This window comes from Coregonus clupeaformis, chromosome 8 (genome assembly GCF_020615455.1).
Source record: "Coregonus clupeaformis isolate EN_2021a chromosome 8, ASM2061545v1, whole genome shotgun sequence".
NCBI classification, from domain to species: Eukaryota; Metazoa; Chordata; class Actinopteri; order Salmoniformes; family Salmonidae; genus Coregonus; species Coregonus clupeaformis.
This window is the reverse complement of record NC_059199.1, coordinates 16,328,006-16,345,517: the sequence shown is the minus strand read 5'-3', so window position 1 is coordinate 16,345,517 and position 17,512 is coordinate 16,328,006. Positions and strand designations below refer to the sequence as shown.

The 17,512-nt window shown below is 45.5% G+C and overlaps 1 protein-coding gene and 2 long non-coding RNA genes across 3 annotated transcripts; all 3 read right to left on the bottom strand.

The window, feature by feature from the left end:
* Positions 1-323: 323 nt before the first annotated feature.
* LOC123491441 (low affinity immunoglobulin gamma Fc region receptor II-c-like) lies at positions 324-5,245 on the bottom strand (the record flags this gene model as incomplete). Its single annotated transcript, XM_045222221.1, has 11 exons — positions 324-343; positions 506-568; positions 703-777; positions 904-966; positions 1,290-1,340; positions 1,506-1,603; positions 1,689-1,713; positions 1,822-1,938; positions 2,173-2,421; positions 4,775-5,053; positions 5,149-5,245. Coding segments are annotated over 11 exons (1,125 nt in total), but the record flags the coding sequence as incomplete, so codon positions are not given.
* On the bottom strand, positions 904-1,341 carry LOC121561943. Its single transcript, XR_005999357.2, has 3 exons — positions 1,290-1,341; positions 1,077-1,157; positions 904-966 (listed from the first exon to the last, which is right to left on the bottom strand). It is a non-coding gene; the product is annotated as an uncharacterized LOC121561943 (long non-coding RNA).
* Positions 5,246-5,386: 141 nt separating the features above from the next.
* LOC123491362 lies at positions 5,387-6,425 on the bottom strand. The gene is made up of 3 exons (XR_006661298.1): positions 6,354-6,425; positions 5,851-6,114; positions 5,387-5,624 (listed from the first exon to the last, which is right to left on the bottom strand). It is a non-coding gene; the product is annotated as an uncharacterized LOC123491362 (long non-coding RNA).
* Positions 6,426-17,512: the final 11,087 nt, after the last annotated feature.

Here is a 17,512-nt window from a genome sequence, read left to right as displayed (position 1 = left end):
AAAACCTGCAAAATCGGCAGTGTATCAAATACTTGTTCTCCCCACTGTATCTGTTGGTAAATAAAATACGAAAAAAAATCCTTAAAGTACAAGGTGTTATTGTGTGTGTGTGTCTGTTTGCTTGCGTGTGTTGAGCGTGCATAATCCATGTTCCCGCATATCCTTCCGCTCCTCCTCTGATGGTGTGTCCCTCCATCCCTCCATCACTCCATCCTTCCATCCTTCCATCCTTCCATCCTTCCATCCTTCCATCCCTCCATCCCTCCATCCCTCCATCCTTCCACCCATCCATCCCTCCATCACTCCATCCTTCCATCCGTCAATCCCTGCCCCCCTCAAGGTCCTGAAACATATCACCAAACAAAGTTGTTGAGGACATGCAGTCAAACAAACTCTTAAGAATCAAACAAAAATACATACTTTAAATACATACATTATACTTCAGAGAAATAGTTCCATATTAGTATCATATTAAGTATCAATAGCATATGGCTATTAGTCTTACCTGGGGCTGTGACTGGCTTCACTTGAGAATAGACCGAATCTGCCTCAGGTGGGGTTTCTGTTTCTTTAAGGGGTGAGGATAAACATCAGAATAATATAACAGTTATATACATAATAATATACAGCTAGTCAATAAGGGGTCAAAGAGGTGTGAGGTTATGATAGGGGGAATATGGAAGGAGAGATTTATAGTCTTACCTTTCTTCTTCTTGGCTTTGGCCTTCTGTTTAAGGTCAACCTCAGCATAGGTCACATCAACAGGTCCAGTTCCTGCTGAAAATGGAAATATCCAGTCAACAAATGATGGAATTAGCTTATTCCATATTCTGCATCTTCATTGAAATTCCAAAATTGTACATTTAGATTTCACTGACTGCCGACCTGTAGAATGGGTCTTACCTGTGGCCTTCCCTGTCTTGACCTCAGAATAGACTGGACTTTCTTTTGGATCAGCTGGCTTTTCTAAGGAGGAGGAGGAGGAGGAAGAGGAGGAGGAGGAGAGAATTTGTAAGTTTGATGAGTAAAAAACACTGCTACATTTTGTATTAATTTATGTGACAGTTAAGAATTACTTTTCTTTTTCTTGTCCAACTTTTTGAGTTGAATCTGGGCGTACATCACATCACTTGGTCCAGCAGTAGCAGCAGCAACATCTGAAACATACAGGTAATACACTAATATCTCTACTTAGTCTTAGTATGCTAGTCATATTAAACACATGAAGAACAACTGCAACAACAACGCTATACTGTATTCATGCTAAACTTAACATAGAGTAACAGTACCATTGTCATTATTGTCTGAGGGAGTGATTGTATCGTAGATGTTAGCGCCACCTGTTGGTCAAAGAAGAGAGAGAAATATTAATTGGTTGGTTATCCCTCAGATTGCCTAGGGACATAGAGTACAGTAACATGTTTAACACAAAGTGGATAGTGAAAGGTCAGCGGATGAAGTTACAGAGAGAGGAGAGTGATAGTGATCTGGGCTGAGAGACTGACCATGCTGCAGGTGTGTATACCCAGCATCAAGAGCCTGGCTCTGGGTAGATCCTTGGTCCTGTTGGGGGTCCAGGTTGGTGCTGTGTGGCTGGGGGGGCCTACACGGAGAGAGATACTCATGAAACACACAGATGATATTTTACTGTATGAAAAGGAACGTAGTTGAAAGACAGATGTACTCACGAGAATATCCTGTTACAACAGGAACCTGTAATGAAAAATGCATATTATTATATCAGGACATTATTGTTTTGATCTTTTGTAATTAGACATTTTTCTCTTAAACAAGTTAAATGAGAATTGATAAAAGTCTCACCTTTGGCGTTTTTATATCGACACAGCAGTAACAGGAGAATGGCCATTAGAACACCAGCAACAACCAGGCCCACAACCACTACTACTAGGACTGATGTAGAGGGTCCAGGAGTTATGCCTGGAGAGAGAACAGCAAATCACCATCAGACTCTGAGGTAGTTATAGAAAATAAATAAAGTAGTGGAAAAGTGAAACAATTCTGTAGATACATTATATATTTGACATCTAACTTGAGATCAGATGACCAGCCTGAGCTTGCAACTCCAAACCTACAGTATGCTTTTTAACAATACAAATCACTGATGACCACAGATATTATACAAATGTAAGGTGATCATAATTATTTTCTCACCTCTCACTGTCACCCAGCTCTCTGGTGATTCTCCTTCATTAGATTTACACTTATAGAAGCCTTCATCTGACTTGGATACTGCCGGAATGGTCATCTCTCCTGTGGTCTCATTCCTGATGAGTACTCCATCTTTGTAGAAATCAACCTTGGGGTTTGGGTTTGTTTCCTGATATCTATTTGTACAGCGCAGAGTCACAGAGTCTCCCTCAGTCATGGGATAGGCAGGGTTTTCCAGGATCACAACACCAGCTGTGTAACATAAGATATAAATAAAACTGTAAATCAGGAGTAATCACTCACAATATCTTAACGTCTTATGAGCTTGCATTTTATATGAGATACATTCATTCAGTTTCAGAATTGAACATTATTATCATACATTGAAATGTAAAAAAGGTTAGTGAATATTGTACAATAGACGTATGTCACGCCCTGACTCAGAGGACTCTTATATGTTGAGTCAGGGTGTGTATATTCTTTGTAGTGTTTTCTATGTTTTGATCTATTATGTGTAGATCTATGTTGGCCGGTGTGGTTCCCAATCAGAGGCAGCTGTAGCTCGTTGTCTCTGATTGGGGATCATACTTAGGCAGCCTATTGGCACTAGTGGGTTGTGGGATCTTGTTCCTTGTAAGGTATGTTGTGTGTGCTACCTTGGACTTCACGTTTCGTTTCGTTTATTGTTTTGTCGAGTGTTTATTGGTTTAATAAACATGTACGTATATCACGCTGCGCCTTGGTCTGTCCTGTCCTTAAACAAACGTGACAGAAGATCCCACCAAACGAGGACCAAGCAGCGTGTTCAGGCGGAGCGGATGGCCATGTCACAGGTGGCCAATTTGTGGTCATGGGAGGAGATATTCGCGGGGAAAGGACCATGGGCTAAGGTAGATGCCCAGGCAGGAGAGGAGCAACGGCAACACGGAGGAGGCCGGTCGAGGAGGAAGCCCAAGAAGCAGCCCCAATAAAAAAAAATTGGGGGGGCTGGCGGAGCCTAGGGTTAGAGCAGAGCCAACTCCCCGTACTCACGCGAGGAAGCGTATGACTGGGCAAGCTCCGTGTTATGCGGAGCTACTTACTGTGTCGCCAGTGCGCCGGCACAGTCCTGTACGTCCTGTGCTTGCACCACGCACGTGCCGTGCGAAGATGGGCATCCAGCCAGGACGGGGTGTGCCGGCTCAACGCTCCTGGTCTCCAGTACGCCTCCTCGGTCCTGCATATCCTGCGCCAGTTCTGAGAACGGTATCGCCAGTGCGCATGCACAGCCCAGTGCGTCCTGTGCCAGCGCCCCGCACGTGTAGTTCGAAAGTGGGCAGCCAGCCAGGACGGGTTGTGCCAGCTCTTCGCACCAGACCTCCAGTCCGCCTTCACAGTCTGGTCCGGCCCGTTCCTGCTCCTCGCACCAAGCCAGTGGTGCGCGTCGCCAGTCCGGCCCGGCCTGTTCCTGCTCCTCACACAAAGCCAGTGGTGCGCGTCGCCAGTCCGGCCCGGCTTGTTTCTGCTCCTCGCACCAAGCTAGTGGTGCGCGTCGCCAGTCCGGCTCGGCCTGTTCCAGCTCCGCGCACGAAGCCAGTGGTGCGCGTCGCCAGTCCGGCCCGGCCTGTTCCTGCTCCTCGCACCAAGCCAGTGGTGCGCGTCGCCAGTCCGGCACGGCCCGTTCCTGCCCCTCGCACCAAGCCAGTGTTGCGTGTTCCTAGTCCGGTCCGGCCCGTGCCTGCGCCTCGCACCAGACCAGTGGTGCGTTTGTCCAGTCCGGCACGGCCCGTGCCCGTTCCACCGGTGCCTGGTCCGGCACCGGTCAGCTGCTCCACTCCGGAGCCAGAGCAGTCCGCTCCAACGGTGCCTGATCCAGTTCCGGTCAGCTGTTCCACTCCAGAACCAGAGCAGTCCGCTCCACCGGTGCCTGATTCAGCTCCGGTCAGCGGCTCCACTCCGGAGCCAGAGCAGTCCGCTCCACCGGTGCCTAGTCCAGCTCCGGTCAGCGGCTCCAGTCCAGAGCCTGACGTCAGCCCCTCTCCAGGTTCGGGGTCTCTCACACCAGGGTCCAGACAGGGTCTGGTGTATCGTCAGAGGAAGGAGAGGGGAAGCAGCGCGCTGAGGTCCAGACCGGACCAGGGGCGTAATGGGAGGGAGGAGAGATTGTGGTCTTCACGCCCGGAGACGGATCCGTCTCCGAGGCGGAATGCCCACCCGGACCCTTCCCTGTCATGTCAGGTTGGTGCGGTCGGAGTCCGCACTCGTTGGGGGGTACTCTCACGCCCTGACTCAGGGGACTCTTATATGTTGAGTCAGGGTGTGTATATTCTTTGTGGTGTTTTCTACGTTTTGATTTATTATGTGTAGATCTATGTTGGCCGGTGTGGTTCCCAATCAGAGGCAGCTGTAGCTCGTTGTCTCTGATTGGGGATCATACTTAGGCAGCCTATTGGCACTAGTGGGTTGTGGGATCTTGTTCCTTGTAAGGTATGTTGTGTGTGCTACCTTGGACTTCACGTTTCGTTTCGTTTATTGTTTTGTCGAGTGTTTATTGGTTTAATAAACATGTACGTATATCACGCTGCGCCTTGGTCTGTCCCGTCATTAAACTAACGTGACAACGTACCATCCACTGTGATGTTGACAGCATTACTGTACTCTCCTGATGCAGACTCACACCTGTACACTCCACTGTCCTTTTCAAGTGTGGACCTGATGGTACATGTGGACCCTGCTATTGATCCCCAGTTAGAGCCACACCCTGACTCCACTCCTCTCTCTCTGTATCTCTTCAGTCTCCATCCAGTAGAGTTCCCCTTCTCCTCACAGCTCAGTGAGAGAGACTTTGATGTAAAGTGTTGAGTTCTGTTGGGTCTTATTCTGAGAGACACTGAAGGATGCAGGTCTGAAACAAAGAGGAAAAGTCAAACTTATAGTTATATATACACACATGAGGATGACTTAAATGTGGTTAAATGCAGTTTCAATGCAGTTAGTTACCTCCTGACCAGAGAAACTGAGGTTCACTGTAGAGTGTGTCATAGACTGGGTCTCCTCTCCCAGCTCTACACACATATCCTCCTGTGTGATTAGGACCAGCAGGGTCCTAATCAGAATACTGACATATACAGTGATGTTTACACACACACAGATACACACACACACACACACACACACACACAATTCCTCACCAATCACAGTGATATTGACAGGATCACTGATGATTGATGAAATGGATCTGGACTGGATCTCTCCCTGACACCAGTAGAGACCCTGGTCAGACTCAGCAGCTCTACTGATGGTGAAGGTGGCTCCTGTTGTAGTGTGTCTGCCAGACAAGGTCACTACTTTCTTAGTTTTGTCTTTGTACCATGTATAGCTCCAGTCACTGTCAGACCCCACTGAACATGTCAGAGTTACTATCTCTCCAGTGTATGCAGGGTTTGGATTTACGGTCAGTGTAGTTTCAGGCAGAGCTAAGAAAACAGATAGCAGAATATCAAAACATCTGGATACATGCTTGGCCATTTTTAATTATTTAGCTGTTGCAGTTAAGTTTTGATAAAAGCTGATTTTAGGGGTATGTTCACTCTATTCAGTTTCAATTTACAGTGTATACTGTATATATGTAATTAGATGAACCCTCATTGGCTCAGATTTCTGAATGTCCAGATAGTGATTGAAGATAAATAATTAGCTCACCAGTGACGCTGATGTGGAGAGATGAGCTGAGATATAACTTCTGGGGCCGTCTTGTCCTTGTCCCCTCACACTGGTACTGACCAGCCTGGTCAGAGAGAAAGATGGTGGTGGTTTTACTGGTGTGACTGGAAAGCCGTTCTTTATTTATTAACCAGTGGTACGTCCAGTCTGTGTAGTCTGATATGTCACACTGCAGCTTGACTGTGTCTCCGGAGTACAGTGGTTCCTGGGTAGTGACTATCTTCACTGAGGCTGTAGGCAGAGCTGAGGAAACAATTAAATGAAGACAAATGCAATTAGTGCACCAATCAGTTAAAAGTATGCTCTTACCCCATATTTCTTCAATTATCAAATGAAATGAGGAAGAATTAATGGAGGAATCTGAACAGCAATGGTAGGCTGACATTTTTTAAACGACAAAATAGCATCCTTAAAATGGGGCCAAATGTCAAGTGGTTATGGGCATGGAGGCACTGATGTGAATGAGATATAAGATGACTTACCTGTCACCGTCAGTCTGACTGTATCACTCCACTTAGAATGCTTCTTCTGATCAATATGTGTACCGAGACACCTGTAGTCACCACTATCTGACATCTTAACCTCACTGATCTCATATTCATGCTCCCTACTGTGGGAGTCTACAACATCCTTGCGCCATGTGTATTTCCAGTCAGTGACTTCTCCTCTCTGTATGTTACATCTGAGAGTAACAGACTCTCCACTGAATATCTGGGAGTATTTGGAGTGTATGGTCAGAACAGCCTTTGCCTGTCCTGCTCAAAATAAAACCAGCATGATAAAATTGCTTTACAAATGTTATTTTGAGACACTCAAAACACAAAATATGTCTATCCAAAAGCAGCTTTAAACATCACAAAGAAACATAATGAAGCATTAAGAGATGAAGGCTTGATCAAGTGTACAAATATCTACCATAATCATCTTCAGAGTGTCCAGAGTAGATGTGTATACTCAGCACTACAACAAAGAAAGTCACATTGCTCCAATTTTAGCTTGAAATAAATAACAACATGCCATATTCATGTTACTGATGACCAAATCCATCCTGTACTTTATTTTAAAGATGCAATCTGCGTTTTCTACATGGATTTCTACACTACTAAATGAATCACAGCAATTCAAGTCTTATTCCATCATAACCCAAAATGTATGTTTATTTTATGACAATTATTGTGAACAATTGTGACACTCTGGCTCCGGGACTTTTGTATTTGAGCCAGGGTGTATTTGTTTTGTTGGGTTTTGTTGTGGGGTTTTGTTGTATAGGGTGTATTCGTTTGGTTGTGTTTTGGGTGAGTGTTTTGTAGTGTCGTGTGACTCCCAATCGGAGGTAACGAGTGTCAGCTGTCGGCTCGTTATCTCTGATTGGGAGCCATATTTAAACTGTTTGTGTTCTCATGTGGGTTGTGGGTTTTTGTTCCTTTTGGTCAGTGTACCGTGGACTTCATTGAGTCGTCTTTTGTTTGTAGTCCGATAACGTTTATTTAATAAAGTCATGTTTCTTGGACACGCTGCGCCTTGGTCATACTTGGACGACATAGACCCTCGTGACAGAAAAACCCACCGTAAAAGGACCAAGCAGCGTGTCAAGCGGCAACAGGACCTACCTACACAGGATTTATGGACGCCTATCAAGGATTCATGGACATGGGAGGAGATACTGGATGGAAAGGGTCCTTGGGCACAACCAGGAGAATATCGCCGCCCTCGTGAAGAGCTGGAGGCAGCTAAAGCCGAGAGGAGGCGGTATGAGGAGGCAGCACGGAGTCAAGGCTGGAAGCCCGTGGGTACTACCCAAAAATTTCTTGGGGGGGGGCTTAAAGGGAGTGTGGCAAAGTCAGGTAGGAGACCTGCGCCTACTCCCTGGACTTACCGTGGAGAGCGAGAGTACGGGCAGACACCGTGTTACGCAGTAGAGCGCATGGTGTCTCCTGTACGCAGGCATAGCCCGGTTCGGTACATTCCAGCTCCACGTATCGGCCGGGCTAGATTGAGCGTTGAGCCGGATGTCATGAAGCCGGCCCAACGTATCTGGCCACCAGTGCGTCTCCTCGGGCCGGCTTACATGGCACCAGCCTTACGCATGGTGTCCCCGGTTCGCCCACATAGGCCGGTGCGGGTTATTCCACCTCCCGTACTGGTCGGGCGACGGGGAGCATCAACCCGGGTAAGGTTGGGCAGGCTCAGTGCTCAAGGGGGCCAGTAAGCCTGCACGGTCCGGTATTTCCGGCGCCACCTCCCCGCTCCAGCCCAGTACCACCAGTGCCTACACCACGCACTAGGCTTCCTGTACGTCTGCAGAGCCCTGTGTCTCCTCCACGCACTAGCTGTATGGTGCGTGTCTCCAGCCTTTTCCCACCAGTGCCTACACCACGCACCAAGCCTCCTGTGTGTTCCCCGAGTCCTGTGCGTCCTGTTGCTGCTCTCCGCACTAGGCCTTATGTGCGTCCCCAGGGTCCAGCATGCCCTGTTCCTGCTCTCCGCACTAGGCCTTATGTGCGTCCCCAGGGTCCAGCATGCCCTGTTCCTGCTCTCCGCACTAGGCCTTATGTGCGTCCCCAGGGTCCAGCATGCCCTGTTGCTTCTCCCCGCACTAGCCCTGAGATGCGTGTCCTCAGCCCGGTACCTCCAGTTCCGGCACCACGCACCAGGCCTACGGTGCGCCTCAGACGGCCAGAGTCTGCCGTCTGCCCAACGGGGCCTGAACTGCCCGTCTGCCCTAAGGCGCTTGAACTGGCCATCTGTACTGAGCCTGCAAAGCCGCCCGTCTGCCATGAGCCTTCAAAGCCGTCCGCCAGACCGGAGCCGCTAGAGCCTTCCGCCAGACAGGATCAGCCAGAGCCTTCCGCCAGACAGGATCAGCCAGAGCCTTCCGCCAGCCATGAGCAGCCAGATCCGTCAGCCAGCCATGAGCAGCCAGATCCGTCAGCCAGCGCCACGAGCAGCCAGATCCGTCAGCCAGGCCACGAGCAGCCAGATCCGTCAGCCAGCCACGAGCAGCCAGATCCGTCAGCCAGCCACGAGCAGCCAGATCCGTCGGCCAGCCATGAGCAGCCAGATCCGTCAGCCAAGCCATGAGCAGCCAGATCCGTCAGCCAGCCATGAGCAGCCAGATCCGTCAGCCAGCCATGAGCAGCCAGATCCGTCAGCCAGCCACGAGCAGCCAGATCCGTCAGCCAGCCATGAGCAGCCAGATCTTTCAGCCAGCCATGAGCCGTCCAGCCAGGATCCGCCAGAGCCGTCCAGCCAGGATCCGCCAGAGCCAGCCAGCCAGGATCCGCCATTGAGTCCGGTGCTGTCCCTTAGCCCGATGCTGTCCCTTAGCCCGGTGCTGCCCCTTATCCTGGTGCTGCCTCTTAGCCCGGTGCTGCCCCTAAATCCAGGTGGGGTAAGTTGGAGGGTGGTCATGTGGAGGAGGCTAGGGAAGCGGGTGGTGACTAAGGTGGGGTGGGGACCACGACCAGGGCCAGAACCGCCACCGTGGACAGACGCCCACCCAGACCCTCCCCTAGACTGTATGCTGGTGCGCCCGGAGGTCGCACCTTTAGGGGGGGGGTACTGTGACACTCTGGCTCCGGGACTTTTGTATTTGAGCCAGGGTGTATTTGTTTTGTTGGGTTTTGTTGTGGGGTTTTGTTGTATAGGGTGTATTCGTTTGGTTGTGTTTTGGGTGAGTGTTTTGTAGTGTCGTGTGACTCCCAATCGGAGGTAACGAGTGTCAGCTGTCGGCTCGTTATCTCTGATTGGGAGCCATATTTAAACTGTTTGTGTTCTCATGTGGGTTGTGGGTTTTTGTTCCTTTTGGTCAGTGTACCGTGGACTTCATTGAGTCGTCTTTTGTTTGTAGTCCGATAACGTTTATTTAATAAAGTCATGTTTCTTGGACACGCTGCGCCTTGGTCATACTTGGACGACATAGACCCTCGTGACAACAATGTAGATTAATGAATTTCCTTAGTCCCTTCCCTCAGCCGAATACCACAACAAGTGGCAGGGTGTCCATTTTAAGGTAGTTTGAATTACAGACTGCAGCTATAAATGGCCACTGACTTCCCATGTTCTGCACACAGTGAGAGTACAGAGACCAAAAACACCAAAACACCACTCATTCATCTCTTAACACAGTTTACTATAACTGTAGCGAAGGAAACCACAACCATTTACAATAATCACAACTTGATACTGCAACACATACAACAAATATTGCATTTTGTATTCATTGTCATTGACAGCACATTTTGCAAGCACTGAGTTAGCATCAATCTTTAATTCCTGAGTGATGACCTGGCTAAACGCACACCACAAACACTAACCATGTCTGCATGGCATCATCTCTATAAGCTCAGGTTCTCACCGTGATGCAACATCAATGTAGTATGGTCACAATATCTACACCATATTTTGCTGCAATTTCCTTTTAGTGCCGTTTACTAATGTTTTCTCAATAAGGGATACAAAAAAACAAAGTTAAAGCTTGAAACTGTCTTCATTTCCATGAATGTCTTATTCCTTTTTACCTTAAGGGCTTAGTAAATCAGGTAATTAGTGTTCACACAAACACACACTAACTCAGTACTTACCTAGTAGCAAACAGAGCAAGGTGCTCTCCATTCTGTCCCCACTGACAAGTGACTTTCTCTAGAACTATAGTCCTTCTGACAAACCCCTCTACTTCCTATATGATGACAGTCTGCTTAGATCACGCCTCTTCACAGTCACACAGAAAAACTGAGAGAGAAAGATTCAAGAGGAATGTAAAATGTCTGAGAAAAAAGAGTAGCGGTTTATAGTCTATTCATATTATATTAGATAGAAAGATAGTAGATAGATAGATAGATAGATAGATAGATAGATAGATAGTGTAGGCCTCCTCTCAAACCTGTGCTCAGCTGTCAGGTGGCAAGCCTAGCCAGCTAACCTCAGTTGTGCCACAATGGAAATTGACTTCTTCACACAGACAGAACTTCATACAGACACACACACACACACACATTTGTTTGTGTGTATGTGTACATCAGAGGCAGAGCTGTGTGGAATGTATTACCACTGACCAGAGATTGGAGGAGTTTCAAAGCTGGAACTGGGTAACCGGGTTTCCAGGTTAAAGTGTATAGTTTCATTTTGCTTCACATCATTACATGTTGAATACATGAATCCATTTTTGTCAACTATTTACCTCTAAAAATATGTTGTAGAGTGTAGAGTGTGGGACACGTACAACATGTGTGAAGAAACAAACATGTGGAGAGAAAGGTTACAGGTGAAAGCAGTTAGAGACTTCACCTTTAGTGTGTATACTAATGTAAACATCTGGGGTTCCTTATCGCCCCCTTCAGGACAGGCCTGTAACTACTCCACATCCTTGGGGATCGCAATATAGAAACTAATATGGTCATTGGTCACATAGCAACAACATAACCCCTCAGTCTACTGGGTCTGCCCTCTTATTCCTTCCTCTCTCTATGTCATCATATTAGTACAGACATGGACCACTTCTGTATGGGTTCATATCAGTAGAAGTCAAATCTGAAAGTGGTTTAAGAAGACTGACAGCAATATGGTGTATAAAGATTTTGTTAAAAAGTGTTGTTTACATAATAAGAAATGTATAGGAATGTTCAAGATGTAAATGCATTGTTTCAACTCAGCAATACAGAGAGTAAAAGGAATATGTCCTTAAATTAAATTATATTTCAAAGCAATAAAACGATGTGGGGAATCATCACTTTTTATTTGACAAATGTGAATTAATACAAAATACAAAATGCAACACAACCTCCATTGTCTTACGTCAGGTGGCGTCACTCCTATGCGACTCTCGTCAGGCGGAATCGTCATGCTATCTGATGTAAGACAATGCACACCCTCTTTATTCAAGTTCAATAGTGGAACACTCATCTGGCTCCTATAACGACTACTGAAGAAATAACATTTTATAAAAAACATATAGACATAGAAGTAGAAAGTATGGAAAATGTAAATGAAAATAAGCATTCATTGAATTAAAAACAAATTATACATGTCCCAACATAACAGTTAAAGTTGTTATAGTAGGTCGGCCAACCAAGTATAAACCCACCTTTAGTCCCAGATAATATTCACATATAGCATATATGCATAGTCCATTGGAGGTGTACCTGTGGATGTATTTCAAGGCCTACCTTCAAACTCAATGCCACTTTGCTTGACATCATGGGAAAATGAAAATAAATGAGCCAAGACGTCAGAAAAAAAATGGTAGACCTCCACAAGTCTGTTTCATCCATGGGAGCAATTTGCAAACGCCTGAAGGTACCATGTTCATCTGTACAAAGTATAAACACCATGGGACCACGCAGCCGTCATACCGCTCAGGAAGGAGACGCGTTCTGTCTCCTAGAGATTAACGTACTTTGGTGCGAAAAGTGCAAATCAATGCCAGAACAACAGCAAAGGACCTTGTGAAGATGCTGGAGGAAACAGGTACAAAAGTATCTATATCCACAGTAAAACAAGTCCTATATTCGACATAACCTGAAAGGCCGCTCAGCAAGGAAGAAGCCACTGCTCCAAAACCGCCATTAAAAAGCCAGACTATGGTTTGCAACTGCACATGGGGACAAAGATCATACTTTTTGGAGAAATGTCCTCAGGTCTGATGAAACAAAAATAGAACTGTTTGGCCATAATGACCATCGTTATGTTTGTAGGAAAATGGGGGCACTTGCAAGCCGAAGAACACCATCCCAACCGTGAAGCACGGGGGTGGCAGCATCATGCTGTGGGGGTGCTTTGCTGCAGGAGGGACTGGTGCACTTCAGAAAATAGATGGCATCATGAGGAAGGAAAAGTATGTGGATATATTGAAGCAACATCTCAAGACATCAGTCAGGAAGTTAAAGCTTAGTCGCAAATGGGTCTTCCAAATGGACAATGATCCCAAGCATACTTCCAAAGTTGTAGCAAAATGGCTTAAGGACAACAAAGTCAAGGTATTGGAGTGGCCATCACAAAGCCCTGACCTCAATCCTATAGAAAATGTGTGGACAGAACAATGCTACCAAATACTAATTGAGTGTATGTAAACTTCTGACCCACTGGGAATGTGATGAAAGAAATAAAAGCTGAAATAAATAATTCTCTCTACTATTATTCTGACATTTCACATTCTTAAAATAAAGTGGTGATCCTAACTGACCTAAGACAGGGAATTTTTACTAGGATTAAATGTCAGGAATTGTGAAAAACTGAGTTTAAATGTATATCGCTTAGGTGTATGTAAACTTCCGACTTCAACTGTACATGGATCATGTCTACATCATTGACTCAATATAAATAGCGTCCATTTGTATGATAAAAAAACACACAACGTTTCTATATCCACAGTAAAACAAGTCCTATTTCAACATAACCTGAAAGGCCGCTCAGCAAGGAAGAAGCCACTGCTCCAAAACCGCCATAACCTTGGTCACATAGCAACAACATAACCCCTCAGTCTACTGGGTCTGCCCTCTTATTCCTTCCTCTCTCTATGTCATCATATTAGTACAGACATGGACCACTTCTGTATGGGTTCATATCAGTAGAAGTCAAATCTGAAAGTGGTTTAAGAAGACTGACAGCAATATGGTGTATAGAGATTTTGTTAAAAAGTGTTGTTTACAGAATAAGAAATGTATAGGAATGTTCAAGATGTAAATGCATTGTTTCAACTCAGCAATACAGAGAGTTAAAGGAATATGTCCTTAAATTAAATTATATTTCAAAGCAATACAACGATGTGGGGAATCATCTTTTTATCACTTTTTATTTGACAAATGAGAATTAATACAAAATATAAAATGCAACACAACCTCCATTGTCTTACGTCAGGTGGCGTCACTCCTATGCGACTCTCGTCAGGCAGAATCGTCGTGCTATCTGATGTAAGTCAATGCGCACCCTCTTTATTCAAGTTCAATAGTGGAACACTCATCTGGCTCCTATAACAACTACTGAAGAAATAACATTTTATAAAAACATATAGACATAGAAGTAGAAAAGTATGGAAAATGTAAATGAAAATAAGCATTCATTGAATTAAAAACAAATTATACATGTTCCAACATAACTGTTAAAGTTGTTATAGTAGGTCGAAGCCAACCAAGTATAAACCCACCTTTAGTCCCAGAAAATATTCACATATAGCATATATGCACCTGCATGTAAAAAGCATGACATTATCTAAAATACAACATATTAAAAAATACAACAAATTCTACTTTAAACAAAACAGGCACTACACTCTTTTTCAATCAACAAACTGAAATCAAAGAGGGGTAAGTGTAATATTTCAAGAATATTAACAACAATCAACAATAACAAAGCATACAAGATCCCAAAAAGCTGAAAACGTCAACTTGCTAAATCATAGCATTTAGTATTTGTAAAATTTCATTCAATGATATTTGACTCAGTAAACGCTATCATAAATCAATGGCAAGGCAATGGCAAAAACTTTAAAATCATAAAAATGGTCATTCAGCTCACAGTTCATACTGTAATGATCACACGGATGATTCGGCCTGTTCGATGATATCATCAGATCGTAACTCATCTTGAGGAGATTTGGTTGTTGAACACATGCCTATAGGAATATAACGGATGGAGAGTAGCATTAGAGTTAAACTGATTCAACTGCTCGTTCAACTGCACAGCACTAAAATGTAATCCTTCAGAAGTAATGAAAATGTTAGTTTGCCTTTTCTGGGGGAAGAACATTTCCATAGAAGACATTTAACAGAAATAGCTGCCACTGGGCACTTTGTCTATTTACATTTGAAATGAACAATTTGAGTCAACATTACTTGATAACAGTAATACAAGAGCATGACATAAAGAAGGAGAATATCAAGCTGGATAAGCTTCTTGTAGATACGCACTGAAATAAAGTGGTCACCTTGAGCCCTGCAGCATTTCACCATCAGAATGAAAGACACCAGTAGAAAGGGAGACACCACCAGTAGACCACACAGCAGCCTGGACAGCAGAGAGATGGAGACAACCGAACCTGGAGGGACTATCAAAACACATGTTTTACCATCAACACACACACACACACACACACACACACACACACACACACACACACACACACACACACACACACACACACACACACACACACACACACACACACACACACACACACACACACACACTGCTCTTCTCACCTCTCACAGTCACCCAGCTCTCTGGTGATTCTCCTTCATTAGATTTACACTTATAGAAGCCTTCATCTGACTTGGATACTGCAGGGATGGTCATCTCTCCTGTGGTCTCATTCCTGATGAGTACTCCATCTTTGTAGAAATCAACCTTGGGGTTTGGGTTTGTTTCCTGATTTCTATTTGTACAGAGCAGAGTCACAGAGTCTCCCTCAGTCATGGGATGGGCAGGGCTCTCCAGGATCACAGCACCAGCTGTGTAACATAATATATAAATAAAACTGTAAATCAAGAGTAATCACTCACAATATATTAATGTCTTATGAGCTTGCATTTTATATGAGATACATTCGTTCAGTTTCAGAATTGAACATCATTATCATACATTGAAATGTAAAAAAGGTTAGTGAATATTGTACAATAGACGTATGTCACGCCCTGACTCAGGGGACTCTTATATGTTGAGTCAGGGTGTGTATATTCTTTGTAGTGTTTTCTATGTTTTGATCTATTATGTGTAGATCTATGTTGGCCGGTGTGGTTCCCAATCAGAGGCAGCTGTAGCTCGTTGTCTCTGATTGGGGTTCATACTTAGGCAGCCTATTGGCACTAGTGGGTTGTGTGATCAATCAATCAATCAATTTTATTTTATATAGCCCTTCGTACATCAGCTAATATCTCGAAGTGCTGTACAGAAACCCAGCCTAAAACCCCAAACAGCTAGTAATGCAGGTGTAGAAGCACGGTGGCTAGGAAAAACGCCCTAGAAAGGCCAAAACCTAGGAAGAAACCTAGAGAGGAACCAGGCTATGAGGGGTGGCCAGTCCTCTTCTGGCTGTGCCGGGTGGAGGTTATAACAGAACCATGCCAAGATGTTCAAAAATGTTCATAAGTGACAAGCATGGTCAAATAATAATCAGGAATAAATCTCAGTTGGCTTTTCATAGCCGATCATTAAGAGTTGAAAACAGCAGGTCTGGGACAGGTAGGGGTTCCATAACCGCAGGCAGAACAGTTGAAACTGGAATAGCAGCAAGGCCAGGCGGACTGGGGACAGCAAGGAGTCACCACGGCCGGTAGTTCCGACGTATGGTCCTAGGGCTCAGGTCTCTCAGTTGGCTTTTCATAGCCGATCATTAAGAGTTGAAAACAGCAGGTCTGGGACAGGTAGGGGTTTCGTAACCGCAGGCAGAACAGTTGAAACTGGAATAGCAGCAAGGCCAGGCGGACTGGGGACAGCAAGGTGTCAGCATGCCCGGTAGTCCTGACGTATGGTCCTAGGGCTCAGGTTCTCAGAGAGAAAGAGAGAACGAGAGAATTAGAGAGAGCATACTTAAATTCACACAGGACACTGGATAAGACAGGAGAAGTACTCCAGGTATAACCAACTAACCCCAGCCCCGACACATAAACTACTGCAGCATAAATACTGGAGGCTGAGACAGGAGCGGTCCGGAGACACTGTGGCCCCATCCGAAGAAACCCCCGGACAGGGCCAAACAGGAAGGATATAACCCCACCCACTCTGCCAAAGCACAGCCCCCGCACCACTAGAGGGATATCCTCAACCACCAACTTACAATCCTGAGACAAGGCCGAGTATAGCCCACAGAGGTCTCCACCACAGCACAAACCAAAGGGGGGCGCCAACCCAGACAGGAAGATCACGTCAGTAACTCAACCCACTCAAGTGACGAACCCTCCTAGGGACGGCATGAAAGAGCACCAGCAAGCCAGTGACTCAGCCCCTGTAACAGGGTTAGAGGCAGAGAACCCCAGTGGAGAGAGGGGAACCGGCCTGGCAGAGACAGCAAGGGCTGTTCGTTGCTCCCAGAGCCTTTTCGTTCACCTTCACACTCCTGGGCCAGACTACACTCAATCGTATGACCTAGCTGAAGAGATAAGTCTTCAGTAAAGACTTAAAGGTTGAGACCGAGTCTCGCGCTCTCTCACATGGGTAGGCAGACTGTTCCATAAAAATGGAGATCTATAGGAGAAAGCCCTGCCTCCCGCTGTTTGCTTAGAAATTCTAGGGACAATTAGGAGGCCTGCGTCTTGTGACCGTAGCGTACGTATTGGTATGTACGGCAGGACCAACTCGGAAAGATAGGTAGGAGCAAGCCCATGTAACGCTTTTTTTTATAGGTTAACAGTAAAACCTTGAAATCAGCCCTTGCCTTAACAGGAGCCAGTGTAGGGAAGCTAGCACTGGAGTAATATGATCAAATTTCTTGGTTCTAGTCAGGATTCTAGCAGCCGTCATTTAGCAATAACTGAAGTTTATTTAGTGCTTTATCCGGGTAGCCGGAAAGTAGAGCATTGCAGTAGTCTAACCTAGAAGTAACAAATGCATGGATTAATTTTTCTGCATCATTTTTGGACAGAAAATTTCTGATTTTTGCAATGTTACAGTAGATGGAAAAAAGCTGTCCTTGAAACAGTCTTGATATGTT